Below are 24491 nucleotides of genomic sequence, written 5' to 3'. Positions count from 1 at the left end.
GTTATTAATGTGGGTCGGTGATAGTAAGTGGCTGCAAATGGGGAAAAATTTAAAATAAAACTTTGTCTCAGGATTTTTAAACACACACACAAACTCACACCTATAAGACCTGCACTAAAACTTATTGGAAGAACATACACCCAGAAGTGCTTACTCTGGGTGTATAAGCACTTCTTATAAGAAAGTTTTGTGAAGTATTTTCTAAAGGATTCATGATCAATCTGTATTAACAACATGAAAAGGAAAATATCAGCAAAAATAAAAGCATGACTTGGAAGAGTATAACAATGACAGTAGCTGAAGAGTGGGAACAGCTGTTCTTTCCAGACAAGGAAGGGACCTTACATCTGTGAGTCTTCTAATATGTAAATCATTCTAAAACTGACTGCTATTTCAGATTATGATCAGCTGACAGAGTGAGTTGGTATGAGCACTTTTGGATTTATAAAATTATAGGAAAGGCTTTGAACTTTTAAACTGCTCCAGTTGTCTTCTTTAAAGTTTTGAAGAACCTGGGACAAGATGCATTTTACCTTCCAACTTCCTTCCATAAATGTTACATGAGTCGAATTGAATATTGGTGACAATAATTAGTAGGCTAATGTTTATTAAGAGTTTCCCATATGAGGAGGTCAGTTCTGTATACTTCCCACGCAACTTTCTAAACGAATCAATGAATTGGATTCAATCATTCTTGAAGGTAAAGAATGTAAAGTAAAATAAATCACACAGAAAGACAAATACTATAATCTCACTTGTCATTGTTGTCGTTTAGTCTCTAAGTCATGTCTGACTCGCAAACCCATGGACTGTAGCCTGCCAGGCTCCTCTGTCCATGGGAGTTATCAGGCAAAAATACTGGAGTGGGTTGTCATTCTCTTCTGTAGATGAAATCTAAAACAAACTGAATAGATTGGCAGAATAGATAGAATAGACTGGTAGTTGCCACAGAGGGTGAGGAAAATGGAGGAAGGTGGTCAAAAAGGTAAGATGAGTAAGTCCTGGGGCTGCAATGTACAGAATGATGACTGTAGGTAACAACACCACACTGTATATTTAGAAATTGCTAAGAGAGCAGATCTTAAAAGTTCTCATCACAGGAAAATATTGTAACTATGTGAGATGGTAAGTGTTAACTAATGTTATTGTGGTGACCATTTAACAATATATAAATCTATTGAATCATCGTATTGTCCACCTTAAACTAATATAATGTTATATACCAATTATAACTCAATGTTGGGATTAAAAAACACAAAACAAAACAAATAACCGCAAACATTAAAGCATGGCAGGTTGTATAACTCACATAGGTGCACAGACAGTAAATAGAAAAGCTAGGATTTAAATCCAACTCATCTGACTTCAGAATCCACTGTCTTAACTACTATATTATTTCACTTCTCCAGCAAGAAGCTTGATTTAAGTCCTCATCGGCTTAACAAATATTTAATGAATGCTATGTGCTAAGCACTGTGCTGGCCACAGCAGAGCCAGCATAAATCAGAGTCCCTCCCTTTTAAGAGATTCCCATCTGGTGGTGGAGATGGTGAACATACTGTCCTTGGGATGAGACTGTGGCCAGAGTCTGTGTGTCCTCAGCAGGGACACAGATGAGGGTATCTAACTCTATCTTGGGGGCTCTTATTGAAGCAACCAATGTCACTGTTAACACTTGAAGGAACAGTAGGAATTATATGTCTATTTATGACATACATGCAGAGGAGGCGGGCTTCCCAAGCGGCGTTTGTGGTAAAGGATCCACCCGCCAATGCAGGAGACACAGTGTCTCGGGTTTGATCCCTGGTGGGGAAGATCCCCTGGAGGAGGACATGGAAACCCACTCTAGTATTCTGGCCTAGAGAATCCCCATGGACAGAGGAGCCTGGTAGGCTATAGGCCGTGGGGTTGCAAAGAGTGGGACACAACTGAAGCGCCTGAGCATGCATGCATACATGCAAAGGAGGAATTTCAAGTTAGCTGGAAGATCTGGTATCGATAGATCTGATCACAGGCCAGAAAAACATCATATCAATGGTAAGGGTACACAGTGTTGATTGCAACCCTACTTTTGCATGTCATTGGAGATCTGGTCTGTTTTTAATATAAAAGTAAACACCACTTCTCTTACATAGACACTATAAGAACAGAAGTTCTTGAAGTATCTTGAACTTGAAGTATCTGAACTTCTTATTTTACAGATAAGAAAATGAAAGCCCAGAGCAATTAAGTGATTTGCCTGAGACCACACAGTTACTGGTTTGAAAGGTGGGTCTAGAACCCGGGTTTCCCTTCAGTCAGGCAGGCCTGTCCTTTACCCAAGCCCATCACCTTCAGAGCATAGTTCCATCTGTTCATGGATTCACAGCTGCTGTATAAGGCTGTGTAGGTCATTTACTGGACCAGGGTAGCTGCCACGGAGTGTGATTGGGCCAAAGTCCACCCAGAGGAAATAGCAACTTTTTCTAACTCTGACTGGCACTTTGCCTGCGTGTGTGTGTGCTAAGTCACTTCAGTCGTGTCCAACTCTTTGTGACCCTATGAACTGGTAGCCCTCTAGGCTCTTCTATCCATGGGGATTCTCCAGACAAAAATACTGGAGTGTGTTGCCATGCCCTCCTCCAGGGGATCTTCCTGACCCAGGGATCAAACCTGAGTCTCTTCTTTCTCCTGCATTGGCAGGCAGGTTCTTTACTACTAGGGCCACCTGGAAAGCTTTCATGGGCGCTTTATAGGCAAGGAGTTGCCCTCTTGAAATAAATGTAGCCCAGCCTACAGAAATACCAATTTTGTCATATACTGTGTTAACACAGTGGTATCACTTATATTTTTACCCATGCTATTCAAAGAATTTAGTGATTAATGCTTTAGTACCAATTGGCTCACAGAAACCAGTTCTAGCAGGTGGATTTCCACCAAGTTTCATTGATGTGAGTTCTCTGCCTACTAGTGGGTCCCAGCCATGTCCCTTCCAACAAGGTGTAGGGGTTTGGAGGGAAGAGGGGTTCATCCTTGAGCACTTCATCTCAGCTCTGGAGTAGCGGCTGCCACTTAGAGTATTCCAGTGTTCTTTCGAGTTCCGGTTACTTCTTTCTTTTTGTGGGGGGAGGGGGTAAAGCGGAAGCTGTGCCACACAGTATGTGGGATGTTCCACAACCAGAGACTGAACCCATGCCAGCGCACTGGGAGCATGGAATCTTAACCACTGGCCCACCAGGGAAGTCTAGGTTCCTGTTACTTCTTACCAGTCAATCCCTCTAATGCCAGTCCCTATCACGGATAATAGTTCTGTATAGTAAACACTCCCTGTTCAAATACGCTGTGTAATTTCTCTCTCCTGAAAAGACTCTTACTGATTCATAAGCCCCCAAATTTCACCAGCAGCCAAACACAGCCTGCTTTCCTAGAGGAAAAAAGATTATGGCACTACCAAGAACTACATGCTAGCCGCACGTGCTACCTGGAGGGCCCGTGTCCTTGTAGATTAGCCGGGGGTTAATGAAAGGACATAAAGAATGGACATTGCTCTTTAATTTCCCTGAGTTCCTTGACTTAAAGGGCAACGAGACACATGCATAAAATATAGTCAGTGGGGGTGGGAACACAGACTTAAGTGTATTCCTCATAGGTGTTTTCCAAGAGTGAAGGAGATAACATAGCAGTTACATGGGAAGAAACTCTTGGATCTTAAAGATTGATTGAGGTTTTCCCAGGCAGGCAGTGGGAAAAGAATATGCCAAGCAGAAACATCAGGACAGACAGAGGCCTGGCATGACAAGGAATAGCCACTCTCAGAAACTGTCAATAACACAGAATGGCTGGGTAGGGGTGACAGCTCTAGTGAAGGAGTTTGACCTTATCCAATGAGAATGGAAAGAGATGAGTTTAAACAAGAGTACAGAAGCAGGTAGATTGGCAGGACTAGGGGACAGTGAGGGCTAGTTACGAGGAACGGATGAGATAGTAGCTGTGGAAATCACCCATTTTGGATATCTATAACTAGATAGCCTTGCTGCAATTTGGTTCTAAGCATGAAGGATGATTAGAGGCTTTCCTGATGGTTCAGATGGTAAAGAATCTGCCTGCAATGCAGGAGACCTGGGTTCAATATCTGGGTTGGGAAGATTCCCTAGAGAAGGGAATGGCTACCCACTCTAGTACTCTTGTCTAGAGAATTCCACGAACAGGGAAGCCTGGTGAGTTAATAGTCCATGGGGTCACAGTCAGACACGACTGAACGACTTTCACTTTCAGCTGTTTGTTTTTTTTCAATGAATGATGAGGCTTCATGCTCCTACACAGTAGGACTATTCTGATCGCTGGGCCAGATGACAGTGTGGTGACAGCATCATATGCTAATGTGGTAGCTTTATTGCAATTTACACTTCTCTACCTCCCTCCCAGCCCCCCACCTGACCATCAGTGCCAGAAAGCGGTGCCTTTGTGTTTTATACTAAACAATGAGCACTGTATATAAGTTTGTTTTTACAGCCTGTTGCTCAAAATAGCAGGCTCCTAAAAGAGAGTTTTAAAATCAGAATATAGACTCCATCTCATCATTTTACAGAAGAGCAAACTGACACCAGCTCATCAAAGACTCATCTAAGAGCAAGTGAGAGAGGGAATTACAATCAGGTGTTTTGGAAGATTTTGCAGGCGCTGTTTGCTGCCGTCTTTGTGCACTGTGCTTAGTCACTCAGTCTTGTCCGACTCTTTTCAACCCTATAGACTGTAGCCCTCCAGGCTCCTCTGCCCATGGAGATATTCCAGGCAAGAATACTGGAGTGGGTTGTCATGCCCTCCTCCAGGGGATCTTCCCAACCCGGGGATCAAACCCAGGTCTCCTGCATTGCAGGTGGATTCTTTACCATCTGAGCCACATGCTTGTTGACCGCCACTAAAAAAACAAAAGAATAATCTAGGGTACTTGTAACTCAAGGGATATCCTTTCAGAAAACCACAGGGAGGTCCCAGATGGGCCCGTATTCCTCACTCAACGAGCAGGTCAATCAGCAGTTCCTTTCAGGGGTAGGTAGGAATCTTCATCTTCTTCAACATGAATCTTTCTAGTTTAAGGGCCAGAAATTTTTGTCTTGTGGGTAAGCAGTCTTATTACACATGTCAGCAATAAAGACTCTCCATTTTTTTTCAATTGCATGAGGTTATGTCAGCAACTCTGATATGATAGTTACAAATCCATCACTTTGTCACCTGCAGCACAATTTGGTTTGGAAGAATGGCTGAATTCCTTGTTTTGAATACCTGGAAATATCACTGATAAACTTTGTCTTTGTTATTTATCATGGTTTCTAGCTACTACTGGGATTCCCAGTTGCCTCTAGTGGTAAAGAACTTGCCTGCCAATGCAGGAGACATAAAAGACATGGGTTCCATCCCTGGGTCTGGAAGATCCCCTGGAGGATGGCATGGCAACCCACTCCAGCATTCTTGTCTAGGGAATCCATGGACAGATGAGCTTGGCTGGCTATAGTCCATAGGGTCACAGAGAGTCAGACATGACTGAAGCGATTTAGCATGCACGAATGCTACTACCACGTCTGTACGGGGGTCATCTGTCCTCTGCTAGGGCAAGACCTGTGAAGTTTTCTTAGAACCCTGTCTCCTAAATGATAATCTTCTCTCACCGTGAATGCTTTTCATCCTATGTGCAGGGCCATCCTTCAACAACTGGTTGTTGACCTGCCATGCCTGCAGGAGGCTGGGGGAGGGCCCTGCGCCTCCCAGCAATCCCTCTTCCACATCTCTGAGCCTGATAGGAATGTACTTGCCTTGGTTCCGAGGCAAGGTGAATGGGGCTAGAGAAATAGAAAACAAGTGAGAAGAACAAAGCTGTGATGGGACAGCCAGCTTATCGATGACAAAGTTTGCTGTGGGCTGTACACTTATTTCTACTCTAAGACACTTATTATACAGATACCCAAGGGTATAAAATATCTCTAGTCTCACTCTCTACTTACCGTGGAGATAATAACTCATGCTTATCCCAAGAATCTCTTCCATTTCTGTGTAATTATCATAAAATGCTCCACAGATAAAATAGAGTTTTTAAAGATTACTTACCCTTATATTATCAAACCAGCTTTCTGTGTTTGGTCTGGTGACTCTTCTCAGCTAAGGAAAAATAATATTCTCTTTTCCTCATAAAAGGTGCCTTGTGATCACTGGATATTAACTGCCCCACTTTCCCCTCTTATTCCTTTCTGGTTCACCTTAAAAATAATTATTTATTTATTGTGTGCCTGTGCTGGGTCTTAGTTGTGGCATGTGGAATCTTTTAGTCATGGCATTCGAACTCTTAGCTGTGGCCTGTGGGATCTTATTCCCTGACCCAGAATCAAACGTGGGCACCCTACATTGGGAGGAGGGAATCTTAGGCACTGGACCACCAAAAAATCCCTCCAGTTAGCCTTTTATTTGAAATCATTTCTGCCCATTTTTATTACTTATTTATTTTAAACCACCCAAATTTTCTTCGGTGTATCTCAGGAGAACTATTCCTGACAAAGCTTCAGCCTTCAAACTTACTGTTCATTAAGTTTTTAGTTCCCTTCTATGGACTCAGCAATGTCAGCATCTGGGCTTGCATTATATTTCAAAGCAGAAAAAATTATTTCTAAGTGTTAAATAAACCAGAACGTCCTAAGTGTATACAAAACAGAGTCTCTGCTTTTGAAATGCAAGTCACAATGGGATGAACAACAGAAGCACGGACATAAAAGGACATTCAATGACCTGTAATATGAGTTACAGCTTGGCCACTGACTGCAAGGGCGGTCACTGGGGCCAAAACTACCTTGTGTATATATTAATAATTATCGTGGTTATGAAAATATTTAGCAAACACACTGCTAGATTATTGTCCCTTTTCTCTACATAATTTGAAAGCATGGCATGAGAATTTCTTTAATTTTTTCCAAACTTGTGAGTGAAATTTCATTTGTTAAGGGCTTTAAGAGAACAAAAGTCTCTAACCTAATTAACTCCAAACTTAAACATTTTCCCTTTATTTAATATAAAATATCTTAAAGTTTATACATTTTCAAAATCTGTATATGTGTTATGGGAATGTAATTAATCATCTGCAGAGCGCATGAATCCCAGCAGACACTTTGTCAAATTATCTCATCTTACTCATGATCTTTGTATCTCACCAATTTTGCTTGGTTTCTGATTTCTCTGAGTTGGGATTAAATCAGTGAATTCCTCCCACTGCATAATTAGGGCTGCTTTAAAACTATGTAATTACAAACCTCAACTGCCGATTGTACATTGCACTCATTGTCGTAACTGCCATTAGCATGGTTTCAAAGTCTTTCAAAACTCTGGGGAAAGACGTTCTGTTAGTACGTTCCACTGCTATATGTCTGATATTGATTATCTGCGGCAATTATAGACTCGGGTGGGATCCAAAACTAGACACAGAACCTGGGAAAATGCCAATGTTTTGTGAATTAAAGGAATTTTTAAGAAAAGAAAAAGTTCTTTAAAACATTAAAACTGTGGATGAAAGAGTTAATATAAGATTTTAAAAGTATACAATGGCCAGCTTAATTTTATAAATGTGTACAGATCTAATCTGTTTGTCTTCTCAGGAGGGGGAAAGCATTTTGGCTAGTTATCCACTCTAATTTTGATTACTTACAGAAATTAAAATATTTTATGAAGGTGTTTCAAAGCCTGATTTGACAGCTTCTGCTCTGTACACTCCCAATGCTGGTCAGCCCCCAATCTCCTCCCTTACAATGAACTTCTATGAGTCCAAGATCCTGACTCCTTCATCTTCATTAAAGTCTAGAGGCTGTAGGAGTATGTATGGGTGTGTTAGTCGCTCAGTCATGTCCGACTCTGCAATGCCATGGGGTATAGCCCGCCAGGCTCCTCCATCCATGGGATTTTCCAGGCAAGAATACTGGAATGGGTAGCCATTTTTTCCCCCAGGGGACTCTTGCTGACCAAGGGATCGAACCCAGGTGTTCTGCATTGCTGGCACTTTTTACCATCTGAACCACTAGGTAGGCCCACTTAAAATTGTTGTAATGTCCTCCTCATTCAGAAAGCTCACCCTGATGAGACTTTGGTCATGTACCAAATATAAAACCAAAAAAACTACAAGATTAAAAAAAAAAGAAAACCACCTCACAAACTCTTTTAAGAAGGTAAGGATTTCATAATCCCCATGAAAACAGTTTCTTTTGGAGTAAGTTTTTAGTTATGTGCTCATGTATCAAATGGTACACTATGACTTTGCTGATATCCAAGCTTGATTGACTAATTTAAATCCATTTAAGCCATTTTCATCAAGTTTCTTTGTTAAATCTCTTTAGACAATCAACATGCTTTGTTATTTTATAAGTTACAAATTTGAGAGAACAAAGAACTATATATAATAAATTCAGAAGATCCAATCAAGCTCTTGTCTCTCATTATCCACGTTATGTGTATATTTATATATACACTTTGATCATTATAATTTTCCTGCTATGCATTTCTTGGGGGTGTGTGCATGCTCAGTTGTGTCTGACTCTTTACAACCCCATGGACTATAGCCCCCCACGCTTCTATGTCCATGGGATTTTCTGGCAAGAAAACGAGTCGGTTGCCATTCTCTCCTCCAAGGGATCTTCCCAACCCAGGGATCAAATCCTGACTCCAGTGCCTCCTGCATTGGTAGGCAGATTCTTTACCACTGAGTCACCTGGGAAGCCCCCATGCATTTCTAGATGTTTATAAATGAGCTGAATTGTGGTGGGAAAAGGTCCCTGGGGATCTTAACTACAATAATGCTCTTATAATTTGCTGGAAGCTAGTGGTATTCATTTACTCTTTTACTTAAAGTTTGTAACAAAAGCAAACAGGTAGATTTTTGTTAAAAATCTTCAAGTTGGTAGATCTTTAAGGCTTTGCAACTAGACAAATTCATACTTTAGAATAAAGAAATTAGCTTTTAAAGCAAAGTGAGTGGGGAAAAAAGCTGGCTTTGCACAAACTTAGAGTTCAGTCCACCTGTTTGAATAAGTATTTTTAGATAATTGTGAGTCAGGTTAATAACATACTTGAAAGAGCTGTTATTAGCATGGTGACTTATTCTACCTTATGAAGATACACTGAAGTAAAAAAGAATATTTAGGAATAATGAGTTGACACCTCTCCCTCTTTTCCTCCAATCTGGTTGATAAATAGGAATCTTCAGCTAACTGTAATTCCAATTTGGGTGTCGGTAGTTTCTAGACATGTTCTCCTCTCTGCAGTTTTTTGAGAGGAGCTGTCAGGTTATGTGGCAAATGATTAAGTCTGTCACTTTGGGTTTTGCATGCCTGCTTTTAAGTATGATGGGTTTTCAGTCTTGCAATGGAAAAAAATACAAAAGTCACCTTAAGTCTTACAGTGCAACAGTTTTAATAGTCCTCGCTAAAATAGGCAGTACAGTTTAGCAGGTCAACATTAAAAGCAATCTTGCCTTATTTAAAATGCTTCTACTTAAGAATGATTCCTGCTCTCTGCCATCCCTTCACTTAAGGTATAAGCCTGAAGAAATACTCCCAAAGTGCATTTCTTTTATATCTTTTATTTATATGCCAGATAGCACTGGGATTTGCTTTCCGATAGCAAGTCCAGAATCAGAGCATGCCAACCTTGTTGGAAGGCTGCACAGTTTCAGTTGAGTTAAGGTCTCTTAGAGAAGTACCCTCCTCATTTCCATGGGGGACGCAAAAGCCACGGAAGTTTTTTGGAAAAAAAAAATTTTATACCAGGTTCCTCTGTGGTATCTTCTCTTACCACGAATAAATATTTAATGCATCCTTGAGCCGTGAACTACCGGAACACTCAATTGTCACTTCAGTTTCCAGGACAATAAAATCTGGAGGCCTGGTGCGAATATTCTGAATTAGGTGGGGTGACTAGAGGGTCAGAATTCTCGGGGTTGGAACTGGGGGCTGAGGAGGTGTGACGGGAAGAGAGTCTTGGAGCTCTCGAGCTATTGCTTGTCGTCGTGGGGGTCACCAGGGAAGATCGCTTCCTCCGAGGACCTGACTCCCTCGGGGAGCAGAGTGGCACGCACTTTTCTCTTCTCCTTAAAGCGGCCTGAGCGCGAGATCTTCAAATTTCGGCGGCTGTTGCCCGATTTCTCCCCGCCCAACTTGTCTAGCTTGTGGGGCTCGCCGGCGCCCCCGAGGAGACTGGGGTGCTGATTCTCCCGGGAACTGCTCGTCCAGTCCTGGACGGGCGGCGCGGGTTCCCCGGGGGCAGGCTGGGCTGGCGGCTGCGCACCCCCGGCGGCCTCCTTGTTTTTCTTCCTGCTGTTCGTTAGCGAATTCCACCAGGAGCCCGAGCTGCCGGTGCCGCCGCCGTCGGCCATGGCAGGCCGGCCGAGGGGCGCTGGACGCGGGGCGCGGGAAAGGGCTTCGGCGGCGGCAGCCGCTCTCGGATCCACCCGACCTGCGCCGGTCTCTCGCGAGCGGGCTGCGGGCTGGGAGGAGAGGCCAGCGGCTTGTGCTGGGGAAGAAAACAAAACTTGGTTACTGGGTTTGTCGAAGTCACGTGCGCCCCAATCCCACTTCCTCTCCAGTGCTCCAGCGGGCACAGGATCGGCTGGAGTCCGATGGTCCGCAGCTGCGGGCTTTCAGAGAGCCTCGCCGCGCCCCCCAGAGCGCAGGCGGACGAACCGCCTCCCGGGCGCCGCCTTCTGGTCTGGAGACGGAGTCTTGGCGCTCCCCGGCTTCCAGGATAGGGCAGTGGTCCGCCCAGGCTCGAGGGCCACCCAGGGGTGGGTGCCGGGGCTTCTGGATTAACCAGGCCCCAGAGGGAAAAAGGCCCATCCTGTCAGCCTGCCCCATTGTAAACGATGCCCAAAGGTGACCCACCGGTCCAGAACAACACGTGGGAGGAGGGCGTCCGGACGCAAGCGCGTCCCCGCTGTACGTGGGCACGAACAGTAGACCGCAGACAGTTCCGAAATTTCCCTCAAAGGTTTTTGCTCCCTAGACATTGGTCCCGGGATACTTTTTCGATGTCATTTTTCGGGGGCGGGGGCTGGGGATTTACAGACTAGCAAGAGTGAGAGACAAGCTCTAGGGGTTTTGTTTTGTTTCTTTTACATTCTGCTTTTGACAAAACGTCTGCCTTGTGACTTTCAGAGAAGCATGTCTAGACTTCCCTTGAAAACCGCCGTCCTACTCTTCCTTTTATTCTCCAAAGACCATTCTTGCGTCTCTTTGAAGCCACCCCCGGTCGCCAGTTGAGATGAACCCAAGTACCTCTTTCCTTAGTTCTGTATTAAAATATGCACCGAGTCTGTGTGTACTAGGCAACGCAACTCGGGATTTTTAGTTCAAATGAAAGGCTTCTGTTCTTTTCCTTGCGCAATTCGCTCCTCCAAAGGAGAGGGCGCACAACGGAACTCCAATCTGCCCTCCTCCCAGCTTTTAAAACAGCACCCAGCGGAACGAAAAGGCAAAAAGTGTTACTAGCACTTAAGGTGCGAATATCAGAAGCGAGACTTCTCTGCCCACTTTCTGCGCTGGGTCTACACCGCGCTAACTCCACGAATGAGTAGGATTCGCTGGCGCCGCGGCTCATTTCCAGGTTTCCACTGGGCTCCTTCCCATCCCACGCGCGCAACGCTCCTGGGATTCGCCGGCGCTGGAGAGCGAAACTTCCGCGGTGTTTGTGGTTAGAAACTCTCCTCCCCAAACCGCCGGGAGAGAGAGAACCCGAACGCCTACGCCAGAGGCCGCCACGGCCTCGGCTGAGCTGGGAGACCTTGGCACCGGCTTCTCCCCAAGACTCCCCGAGGGCACACTCGGGCTGCGACTTGAAAACAATAGAAGGAAAAAATGGCCAAAAGTTCTTTCCCTGCTGAAGGCACCCACACCCTCTGGCACAGTTTGCAATGGTTTGCAAACATCCATTCTCCCTCCACTTTATAGATCGGAAAAGCACCCCCAAGTTGTTCACTAATGGTGGTGATGGTGATAGTGGTGGCTGTTCTGATGCTGCTTTCTGTCTTCTATCCTACGCTGTCTTCTCCACAATCAACTTTGTATGCACAGAAGGGCTATGCACGTATTTCTCAAGGAAAAGATTGCAAATTACGCAGAGCGCCTGCTTCTAACAACTTCTCCTCGGGAGCTGGGCGAGCTCCCCAGGGTGACACCCCGGAATAAGCTCTGTCTTGGAGGACGGAGAATCACCCCATCGCTCACCTGCTTAGGCTTCCCTGGACCCCGTGGCTCCGCGCCTCTCTCTTCCCGGACCAAGTCGGGAGCGCGTGCGCTTGGGTTAATCTGGAAGTCCCGGAGCGGCGTTCCTCTGTGCGGTCTTGGAGAGATTGGGCTTCTTTCTGATAGGTGTGCCAGCCGAAATCGCTGCAGTCCAGCTAAGCCGATTGCTGCGGCTGGTCTCCCCTGGCGCCTCCGATTTCCTGGCGCAGCGGCGACAGTAGCCCGGAGCTCCAAGTGTGGTTGGATACGGCTGGAGGGCCCCGCAGTGAGTGGGCGCCAGGCTCACTGCCCCAGGTGAATGGCCAGGCAAGCTCTCCGCCTAGTAGTCTTTCATTCTCGGACGCGTCCCTTTTCCCTGGTAGCACCGGCCGGGAGCGGCCGGAAGATGGAACCTCAACTGCTCACTATGATGCATTGAACCTTCCTACGGCGTCGGTCCAGCGGGGGAGAAGACATCTGCCCACCTGCTGGTTATTCGCCAAGTGATTCTGGAAACCAGAACTCCGGGGCAGCGGGAAGAAAGGGGAAAAAAAAAAAAAAAAAAGAACCCAGGAGGCGGCCACTACAGCCACAGGTGCAGGTAGAAAGTTCGCGTTCCCGCCCTCCAGGGACGAGATTGGACCAGGTCGCATACGTGGCGCGGCCTTGGGATGTCTGATTGGAGAAAGGCTGCGTGTGCGCCGCTCCGGAGCCGGACTCCTGGAAGAAGAAAGGGAGGCAGAGAGATCAAGGCTGCAGGTGGGCGCCGGTGGACAAAAGTCGCAGTTCTCCCTCTGCCCCTACCCCAATTTCTTTTTTCCTTTACTCTCCGATTCACCGGCTGTGGCCACTCAGCTCCTGGAATCTCAAGTTTTGTAACTCTCAGGAGCCGTTCCATAACCAGGCAAAATATTGCAGAGCTGCAGGGGCCCTGGGTTGAAAGGCTGTAACATTAACAGGTTCGTTATGTGCTAGCCAGGCGCTGTTCCCAGCGCTTTCTGTGGATTAACTCATTTACTCCTCCTCCCAGCAATCCTAGGAGGTAAGAACTATGATTATCCTCAGATGACAGGCGAGGAGAACTTAGCTGTGAAAGGTAAACGGTTGCCCAAGGTTACATGGCTGGTACCTGGTAGAGCTGTATTTGTACCCCGGAGATCTGACTCCGGCTCCCGGGGGTTTTATCGGCACCTTATACCACAGCTTGCCCCTCAGTGTGGGGCTCAGCACGACTCAGTGAGCATGGGAATTACCTTTTCTCGGGTCTGGAAGTCCGTGGAGCGCCGCTGCACTCGGGGAGGACAAATCCTGCCCAGAACTGGAAGTGAAGTAAGTGAACCTGCCCATTGCCGGTCAAGTTTCAGGAGGCTTTTGTTCCCAGGAACAAATGGGTGGTTTTTGTTACCTGGACAGAAAGGCTTTGACACAGGGAATTTTCACTAATAAAGGCAGAGGCGCAACCGGCTTCATCTTCCAGGATGCGTTTCTTTTTCAAAGAGCTGTTTTGCTGCTCCCTGAGCTCAGTGTGTAGCTTCTCTGAAGGACTGGAGCCACCGACATCCCAGCATGTTGGTTCCGAGGACTTGCCGAAGGGGTGAAAGTAGCGGAAGACATGATACCTAGGTATTCCACAACTTAAATTTTGGAATTAATAGAAATTCTTAGAGATCGTTTCAATTTTTGAAATATGGTAAAAATACAAATACTTTATTTTTTAACGTCTTAGTTTAGCATTCTTGGGTTTTTAAAATGATAACCATAGCAGCGTGTATTTGAAAGTGATGCATTTTCATATATTTATTGGAATTAATTTTAGAGAGAAAACTTACAATCACAGCGCCAGAATGGAACAAAGATAAGCCACCAACTGTGAGAGGAGGACAGGACATGTTGTCATAGTCCCATTCCGTTACAGAGAAGACACTGGACCAAGGAGGAAGGCCCAGTCTGAGGAACCCTCCCGCCTCGAAAGTGGTGGACCTGGGTTGCTACATTGTTTGTTGATCAAATGGGTGAAGGAAAAAAAAAAAATTAGGAAAAGAAAATGAGTCCTGCCAAATGGCTCCTCATCTAGTATGACTGAACAGACCGTTACTGCTAAGTCGCTTCAGTTGTGTCCGACTCTGTGCAACCTCATTGACGGCAGCCCCCCAGGCTCCCCCGTCCCTGGGATTCTCCAGGCAAGAACACTGGGTTGCCATTTCCTTCTCCAGTGCAGAGGGCCAGAATTTTCTTAATAGATCAACATCCAACTGCTGAAATTAAAAAAGTTCAGTCTCTTACATCACTCCCATTTGTGTTTAACAACTTTTGGAATATTTCTATGTTTCATTGGTTTGATAACACCTTACACATAACCCTTGAGTGCAGTAAAAACATTACAATGGAGACCTGAGAACTGAGAAGAAATGAGGTAGAAGGGACTAGGGAGACGGAGAATGGAGATGATCACTCCAGTCAGAGGGAAGAGCACACACAAAAGACCATGAGCTGTGCAGGAGCTTAGGATTTTTAAGGAGTGAAGAGGCCAGTGTGATCTGAGTGCAAAGTGAGCAACGCACTGCAAGAGACAAAGCTAGAAGGGTGGGTGTGAGCAGACCATTCAGGACCTTGTCACTTGTAGGATTTTTGAACGTAATTCATCAAAGGGAAAGTAACATGGTAAGATCTGCATTTAAAATATCACTGAAGCTGTACAGAGTAGATGGAAGAGGGGACAAGATGGGGCTATGGGAAAACCAGGTAGGAACTGCTGGAATACGTCAGGTGGGATATTTTGATGGCTGGTGGGAGAGTGCTGGAAGTGTGGATGGTGAGGAGAATGTGTGCATGCCCAATCACTCTATTTAGTCATGTCCCACCCTTTACAACCCCATGGCTCCTCTGTCCATTGAATTCTCCAGGTAACAATACTGGAGTGGGTTGCCATTTCCTCCTCCAGGGGATCATCCCAACCCAGGGAACGAGCTCCTATCTCCTGTGTCTCCTGCGTTGGCAGGCAGATTCTTTTACCGCTGAGGAGAATGAGATTTATGCCAAAGAGATTTAGGAGGTAAAATCAACAGGACACTTTCATTCAGTTCATACAAAAGAGGAGCCTGAGTTTAATTAGAGGCTTAAAGGAGAGATACTTTGACAGACTTCTTTGTAACTAGGAGCACACACATGATCCAGTTCTGAATTCAGGGGCTATAGGAAGACTTCTGGAAATGCTCCTTCCTGAACAGAGGACAGAGCCTTCTGACAGAAGAACATCTTTTGCACTATCCTTCATTCTTATGTTGCAGCACAGTGTGAGAGTGTGCAGCTGCCACCATGCAACAGTGAGGCAACAGACATGGGAATAAAGCCCAGCACACTAAGGCTGATGACATGGGAGCGCGACAAATAGAACAAGTATTTTCTGTGACACGGGTGAGCCCCTGATGAGCGCTGGAATGATCTAGCTCCTTACTAATTCAGTGAGATAATATGGATTCCTGTGATTTAACCACAGCTTTACAAACTACAGTTTTCTGTTACTTGCAGCCCAAAACATTCCTCCTTGATATAATGTAGTAGATTATAGAAAAAAAAAAGATATTTTTCAAAAGGCAAACAGGTAGTGTTGTCACATTTTTTTCTGGATCAATCTGAACATTCTTCCTGGAAGAATGATTTAGTGAAATATTTAAGTAATGGGGAAGTTTTTAGAGGCGGGGGATGCATCTGCAAAAGAAGGCACTCTCATTGAAAAGGCTTGGACTTAAGGAAATGAGTAGATAAAGGTATGTGTACAAACCTGGGTAAATCCAAAATGCTGGGTAAATCCAAAAGATGAGGTGAATCAGACTATCTGAGATATCATGGTAGTTTGACTTTTAAAGACAGAGTTTTAAGTAAAAACAATTAAAACTTATTTTCCTCCATTTTTGAATCTAGAATTGTTTAAATTTATAAAAATTTTCATAACCAATCCCATGCAAAAAAAAAACACAAGAAAAGAGAGTTAATGTTAATATGGTTTTATTATGTAACTATTGATCTAGGAATCCTGCAGTTTGTTTCTATAAAGAGAACATGGGGGAGGGGACCGGGTCCTAAACCTCTACATTGGTAAGTCATGAATACAGTGTAGATACACTTAAAAGTTGGTTTATCTATCCAGTGAGTAGTCGTGACTTTCAATTTAAATATGCTTAGATTGGGCAGTACTTACATTTCTTCATAATATTTTTTTCTTGTCATTTAAAATTTTTGAGAAATGTGTTGATGGTTTGAGAAAAGACAGTTTCTTTTTTAAAAAAACTATATTGTTTATTTCTCAGGTGACCTTTAAGTGCAATAAATGATTATATTAAAAGACAACAGAGAATGAATTTCTAGAGAGCAAGGTTTGCATACTAGAAATTAAAAGAGAAACTTGAGAATTTAAACCTGCATTTGCAATTTTAGTAAATCTGGCATTGCATCAGAGGCTGAGAAATTGCTCTCTCTTTAAAGCATTTATGGTGTCAACTACGGCAAGGAAAACATGCGATGAGAAAATATAAGACATACAGCTAATCAAAATGAAGAAAATACAGATCATTTGTATTCTCTTCACCCAGGAATGACCATGGTTGATGTTTGGGTGTTAGTCCTTTCGCTCTTTTTGCCCCCTATTTTCACATTTTCTCCATTCACCTTCTCTCTTCTCTTCCCTTCCTTCCCCTCCCTTCCCCCTTCCATCATCCCTTTCTTTTATGGACTCTTCCATTCTTTGAAAATTGGATTCGCTGCTCCCATGGCCTTTTCCTTTATAGTTATCCATGTACTGGTAATTTAATATTTCTTTTCTTGTTTCCGTGTATTCACATCAGTCTTGTTGGATTTAGTTTGTAAACTTTTAAAGAGAGGACATTGCACCCATGCCTGATGGTGGAATCCACTGTTCATAGCATCGCATCCTGTGCCCTGTCAGTTAACGTGAATGCATATCTAGAAGTATAAAAATTATAGTCCCAAAATATTACTAATCATGTCAGTTCCACACTTGACCTAAGTAAGGCTAGTTTGCACAGTTCAGCCTCTCTCTGAAATTCAGCCATCACCAGCTGACTCTTCCCAACTCTCCTAGCCTCCTCTTTTCTGAATCTGGTTCCTTAGTATTCTTGGATATTATTGTATGCTCCTCATTTTCCTTAAAAAATTATTTGTAGGAAAATTTAAGACCTAATCAAAAGTCACTTTTTCTAGAAATTCTTTTCAAGATCTTAGGAGCCACTGTATACTAAGTTCATGGCTTAGTATAAGTCATGTTTTGGGATAACCAAAAAAAGAGGCTGTTAGCCTATAGTCTGGAGAAGGCAATGGCACCCCACTCCAGTACTCTTGCCTGGAAAATCCCATGGACGGAGGAGCCTGGTGGGCTGCAGTCCCTGGGATCGCTAAGGGTCGGACACAACTGAGCGACTTCACTTTCACTTTTCACTTTCATGCATTGGAGAAGGAAATGGCAACCCACTCCAGTGTTCTAGCCTGGAGAATCCCAGGGATGGGGGAGCCTGGTGGGCTGCCGTCTCTGGGGTCGTGCAGAGTTGGACACGACTGAAGTGACTTAGCAGCAGCAGCAGCAGCCCACAGTCACACCTGGGACAAGCCTCCCTACCCTCCCCAGATCTTTTCTGCTCCAAATTAGCTTAACTTTCCATGAAGACCTGTTGGGGGGATAAGCATAGTTTACTTCTGGATTGCTCAAACCTTTTGGGGGCCAATGCTTATCAAGGGAAGGATGTTCTATTAATTGCTCTTTTTTGGATAAGCCCTACACTCACTTAAAATTCTGTCCCTTTTCCTTCAGGAGGAAACCAAAACAATTGGTTTGGTGCCCAATTGTTTCCAACAGGAGAATTTAGCCAAATAACCTGGCGTGCCATTGACAGGAGTGGGTGTGTTTTCATTTTATTGTAAATTGTTTGCTTAGTGTTTGTCCCCATGACTCGACTGTAATTTTCATATTTATTTATTGTCTGACTCCGTCACTAGAAAGTGAGTTCCAGTGTATTTAGTGATCATTTACAGAACACTTTCTAGGTACTAGGTACAGTTCTAATTGCTTTATAAATACTAAGTTATTTAATCTTCCTAAAAGCCCTTATGAAACAGGCACTATTATTATTATAGATGAGGTAACTGAGACACTAAGAATTTAAGTTACTTGCCCAAGGTCACACAGCCAGTAAGTACTAGAGTCAGCATTTAACCCCAGGAAAACTGGCTTCAGAGTCCAGAGACTGACTTAGCACTGTGCTATGCCTTTCCATGAGCACTTGGCATGTGTGTGTGCTAAGTTGCTTCATTTGTGTCCTTGTGACCCCATGGACTGTAGCCCATCAGGCTCTCTTGTCCAAGGGATTCTCCAGGCAAGGATTACTGGAGTGGATTGCTGTGCCCTCCTCCAGGGGATCTTTCCAACCCAGGGATCGGACTCATGTCTCTTACATCTCCCATATTAGCAGGTGGGTTCTTTGCTACTAGCGCCACCTGGGGAGTACTAGAACAGATTACTATGAGTCTTTAGGACTTGGCATCTGCCTGACGATAATAGTTTTTAATATTGTTGAATGTGTGACCATCCAATGCATAAATGGGAATGCTTTCTTGGTTATAATATGACTGACTTGTAAAAAGAAATGTTTTAAAAGTGGCAGTGAAATAAAGTTTTAATTGGTTATTATTCATAAGAATAGCCTGATTTGAGGACTTCCCTGGTGGTCCAGTAGTAAAGAATCCATCTTGCAATGCAGGGACTTGGGTTCGATCCCTGGTTAGGGAACTAAGATCCTACATGCCATGAAGCAAGTGAGCCGGTATGCCACAGCTAGAGAGTCTGTGCCGCAGTGAAAGATCCTGCCTGATGCAACAAAGATTGTGTCTGTCGCCAACTAAGACCCAATGAAACCAAATTAATTAGTTTAAAAAAGTTATATAAAAAAAGGGATAGCCTGATTTTCTTTAATTCTGAGGAGTGAAAACAGTAGGTATGCCAAATTACCTGATACATTTTTGTGTTTTCCTTAAAACTGGAAGAATACTATCATGTTGCAATACACATTGAAGGAGATGAGGTTAGGGGGTAAGATGTGGATTGTGCAGAACAGTGTAATACCAGAGGATGGCAGCTGATATTTTATTAAATATTGTACTTGGGGAATAAATGAATGATTTAGAGGACATGACATTTCAGAACACGGTTCCACAGCACATCCTGACTGTCTCAGGAAGCAAAGATAAGGCCACGTTAGTGTTTATCAGAAAAATCACTGATGTAAGTAAAAGTCGTGTGTAATGTTCTCTGGCTGGTCACCTGGATCCAGGTCAGGGCCAGGGTAAACTAGATCCTGTAAAAGGTGATTTGCTATCTGTGGTTGTTCGTTTCCCTTTTCAAAGAGTCGATTTGGTTATGCTCCATTTGTCAGATTTTATTTTCTCCTTTGTGCTGTGTTGATGTGTCAGCCCATTAGGTCACATGTGTACAGGCATGAGGTGGATAGCTGATGGGAGGGTAACATGATGCAGGGAGGGAATCTTTTGGTTTCCTCACCTGCTTCAAAGCCAGTGTCAAACTTGAAAGTGAAAGTAGTAGTTGCTCAGTCTTGTCTGATTCTTTGTGACCCCATAGACTGTAGCCCACCAGGCTCTTCTGTCCATAGGATTCTCCAGGCAAGAATACTGGAGTGGGTAGCCATTCCTATTTCCAGGGATCTTCCTGACCCAGGGATCAAACCCAGGTCTCCTACACTGTAAGCAAATTCTTTACTGTCTGAGTCAGAAGTCCATAAGAAATAGCTGCTTTCTATCACAGGCTGTTAGAACAGGTGCATCGAAGTTTTGGGACTCAGCTTTCTGCTCGGTAACAACACAGGTAAATCTCACACTGTTCACTCTTCAGGAACATTCAGGTTCACCTATTTGATGTAATTTAAGTTACATAGTGGGGGAAACGGCTTCAGATTTTAAATGCTTACTCTGGGCTTTCACTTTGCTATGTGTTTATCCAAAAGTGGTTACTGTTCTTCCCACTTTTTTTTTTTTAATGGCAGAGCAACCCTGAGAGAGATTACAAGTTCTACGGTTTTATCTTAGAAAGTCGAAGCAGTTTGCTCAAGGTCACAAGAGCATAAAAGGTACAATTATTTTGACTCAGTTTCAATTACTTTTTCCTTAATATAGTGTTCTTCTTATATTTCTATTTGAATCTCATATTGCCATTTAGTTAATCATTAGATCAATAAGTGTTTATTGGTATCAAGGCTATGATATCAAAAGAGGTAGTCATACTGAGAAAATTCGATTAGGTCATCATCTTCTAAGTTTCCCACTTAGAACAATGCTAAATCATATGTGGTTGCTTGCATATTAAAGCCCAATGGAATCACAGAGCACTCAAAGCTCAAACTAACACTGGGAATTGTAATTATATACATTTCTTGTGTAAAGACTTGATGGTTGGTTTGAATTACGAACTGTGTGGCTTTGGGGAAATTACTTAATATCTTTAGGCTCTGGTTTCCTTAAATGTAAAATGGGGATAATAGTACCTACTTCTCTGGATGGTTGCCAAGATTCAAGCAGACGATATATTAAAAAAAATTTTTTTTTAAATTTGTTCTTAATGAGGATGATTGCTTTACAAAGTTGTGTTGGTTTCTGTCGTACAGCAACACGAGTCAGCCCTAAGTATGTACATGTCTCCTCCCTCATGAGCTTCCCTGCCCCATCCCACCCCTCTAGGTCGTCACAGAATGTCACAGGGCTCCCTGTGTTATATCGCAGCTTCCCACTAGTTATCTTTTTTACACATGGTAGTTATATGGAGAAGGCAATGGCACCCCACTCCAGTACTCTTGCCTGGAAAATCCCATGGGCGGAGGAGCCTGGCAGGCTGCAGTCCATGGGGTTGCAAAGAGTCTGGACACGACTGAATGACTTCACTTTCACTTTTCACTTTCATGGCTTGGAGAAGGAAATGGCAACCCACTCCAGTGTTCTTGCCTGGAGAATCCCAGCGACGGAGGAGCCTGGTGGGCTGCCGTCTATGGGGTTGCACAGAGCCGGACACGACTGAAGTGACTTAGCAGCAGCAGTTATATATGTCAATGGTACTCTCTCAATTCATCCCGTCTTCTCCTTTGCCTGAGACAACACATTTATTAAGTCCCCAGCACAGTGCCGGACACATAATAGGCACTCAGTAAATGTTAGTTTCTCCTTGACTGACTTCTTTCATTGGCTGTGTAGGAAAGCGCTGTGAACAGATACTAGAAGTCAATCACTTCCAAATGGTTTTGGAAAATAATGAGTAGAGTCTTAAAATTCACTGTCATTATTGTTGGTTAGGGCCCGTTGTTTCCACCCCACTCCCCCGAAGAATATCATGTTAAAAGTTACTGGAGAGTATTTAATATGCAACAATTTGCTCTGAAACTTTTTTTTTCAGAAACATACCTGATGATTAAATCAAATCAAGCAGAAGTTTTCTGTATGTGATTCAAGAATGCTGTTCATCCTTTCAGCACTGCAAGTGCATTACCTGTTGTGAAAGGAGGAAGTGTGCTCCGTTAAGCTTGAAAGCAAAGTTACCAGAAAAGGATCAGCAAATCACAAGGCAGAATCCTTAGCAGTAAGGCCCCTACTGAACTGTGACTGAGGCACAAGCCAAGGAATATGTTTAATGTGTGCTGCCCCATTAGCTCCTGGAATCTTAGTATACAACCCACACCACTGAATCAGACCCACAGGAGGGAAACAACAGGAGCATCATGGCTCTGCTATGCAGACATAGCACTATTGTTTCCAGAAATTAGTTTTTAGTTTATTAAAGTAATATTGGAGAAGACTCTTGAGAGTCCTTTGGACTGCAAGGAAATCCAACCAGTCCATCCTGAAGGAGATCAGTCCTGGGTGTTCATTGGAAGGACTGATGTTGAGGCTGAAACTCCAATACTTTGGCCACCTGATGCGAAGAGCTGATTCACTGGAAAAGACCCTGATGCTGGGAAAGATTGAGGGCAGGAGGAGAAGGGGACCACAGAGGATGAGATGGTTGGATGGCATCATCGACTCGATGGACATGGGTTTGGGTGGACTCTGGGAGATGGTGATGGACAGGGAGGCCTGGCGTGCTGTGGTTCATGGGGTCGCAAAGAGTCGGACAAGACTGAGCGACTGAACTGTGAACTGAACTGAATATATTGCACACCAAGTTCAAAAGTCAAATGTTATTAAAGTGATTATAGTAACTAACAGGGGTTTCTTTTTCTTTTTGATGTGGACCATTTTTCAAAGTCTTTATTGAATTCGTTACAATATTGCTTCTGTTTTATGGGTTTTTTTGGCTGTGAGGCATGTGGGATCTTAGCTCCTCGACCAGGGATCAAACCTGCACCCCCTTGCCTTAGAAAACAAAGTCTTAACCACTGGACCACGGGGGAAGTCCCCACACGGATTTCTCACCTCCTTTCTTCCCTTAGTTCTCTTCCCCAACCGCCTTCAACAATTTTGGCTTTTTACTCGTGGCACATGCACGTCTCTGTATTTCCAAATAATATGTGTTTTATTCTCTCTTTTGATTAATCCGTATCTGACCTCTGTTAATTTCCTGTTATGGTATTTGAGGATTTTGTTCTCTATACCATCATGCCTTCTGCTTCCCTTCTCACAGATCCCAGTAGGGTCATATCACAGCTTTTGTTTAATTGACTATTCCATTTTGATATTATTGTGCCTTTGTAGATATTGTTCAGGCTAAGCATTATAATGCACAGATCATTATATTTGCTTCCCATCTTTTTGTCTTTTTCTAAAGTTAATAATGACATCTCCTTGTCCACTTTCCCTCCACCTCAGTCCTTTCAATCTGCTTGTTTCGGGTCCTATTTCTGATTTTTTCTATACCTCCCAATGGTTTCTTGGTACACTTTCTACAGGTGCTGTCATATCAATACATACATATGTTCCATTTTGTTTTTCCTAAAAATATCCCTCCTGGACACCTCCTTCTGCTTCTGTAGGGACTGACCTGTCTCTGGCATGTGGGGGGGGGGGGTGAGGTGGTGTCACAGCAGCCAACAGAGAGGGAGTTTGAGAAGAAGGGAGTGGTCAACTGTGCCTGCAAATGAGAAACCAAGCAAGCAGAGACCTGGAGTCTCAGTGCAGCTGGTAGGGCTACAGGGAGAGCACCCTGTGGGGAGCACAAGTGCTGAAGCTGGACCTGCAGGCGAGAAGGTGTGCCACCGCACCTCCACAGCTGTTCCCGTGCCAGCTGGCCTCAGTGGCAACCCGTGAGGTTGCTGTGTCAGAGAGACAGGCACTAATTTTTAAGTTTCGGGGGGAGAAAACTGAGGCTCAGAAATGTTGGAAGCCTTGATCTGTGACTGAGCTGGGTCTTGTGGCTCTAAATCCAGTGCTCCATGAAAAGATGCTCAACATCACTCATCATCAGAGAAATGCAAATCAAAACCACAATGAGGTACCATCTCACGCCAGTCAGAATGGCTGCCATCAAAAAGTCTACAAACAATACATGCTGGAGAGGGTGTGGAGAAAAGGGAACCCTCTTACACTGTTGGTGGGAATGCAAACTAGTACAGCCACTATGGAGAACAGTATGGAGATTCCTTAAAAAACTGGAAATAGAACTGCCATACGACCCAGAATTGAAAGAGACAAGTGTACCCCAATGTTCATCACAGCACTGTTTACAATAGCCAGGACATGGAAGCAACCTAGATGTCCATCAGCAGATGAATGGATAAGAAAGCTGTGGTACATAGACACAATGGAATGTTACTCAGCTGTTAAAAAGAATGCATTAGAATCAGTTCTAATGAGGTGGATGAAACTGGAGCCTATTATACAGAGTGAAGTAAGCCAGAAAGAAAAACACCAATACAGTATATTAACGCGTATATATGGAATTTAGAAAGATGGTAACGATGACCCTATTTGTGAGACAGCAAAAGAGAAACATGTAAAGAACAGACTTTTGGACTCTGTGGGAGAAGGTGAAGATGGGATGATTTGAGAGAATAGCATTGAAACATGTATATTATCATATGTGAAATAGATTGCCAGTTCAGGGTTGACGCATGAGACAGGGGTGCTCGGGGCTGGTGCACTGGGATGACCCTGAGGGGTGGATGGGGAGGGAGGTGGGAGGGGGGTTCAGGATGGGGAACACATGGACACCCATGGCTGATTCATGTCACTGTATGGCAAAAACCACTACAAAACTGTAAAGTAATTAGC

The 24491-nt window shown here is 44.0% G+C and overlaps 1 protein-coding gene and 1 long non-coding RNA gene across 2 annotated transcripts; one reads left to right on the top strand and one right to left on the bottom strand.

Moving 5' to 3' along the window:
* On the bottom strand, positions 9399–12756 carry PRR15 (proline rich 15). Its single transcript, XM_013963347.2, has 2 exons — positions 12225–12756; positions 9399–10515 (listed from the first exon to the last, which is right to left on the bottom strand). Exon 2 carries the CDS (start codon positions 10376–10378, stop codon positions 9998–10000), a length of 381 nt encoding a protein of 126 aa, XP_013818801.2. The 5' UTR covers positions 10379–10515; positions 12225–12756; the 3' UTR covers positions 9399–9997.
* On the top strand, positions 12905–22489 carry LOC108635849. Its single transcript, XR_001917970.1, has 3 exons — positions 12905–13550; positions 20285–20368; positions 21682–22489. It is a non-coding gene; the product is annotated as an uncharacterized LOC108635849 (long non-coding RNA).

The sequence above is a fragment of the Capra hircus genome, chromosome 4 (assembly GCF_001704415.2).
Source record: "Capra hircus breed San Clemente chromosome 4, ASM170441v1, whole genome shotgun sequence".
NCBI lineage: Eukaryota > Metazoa > Chordata > Mammalia > Artiodactyla > Bovidae > Capra > Capra hircus.
The sequence above is the reverse complement of the archived record's forward strand: the minus strand, read 5'-3'. Positions and strand labels throughout refer to the sequence as shown.

Coding starts and splice junctions, on each gene's coding strand:
- PRR15 (XM_013963347.2), bottom strand. CDS start 10,378: ATGGCCGACGGCGGCGGCACCGGCAGCTCGGGCTCCTGGTGGAATTCG.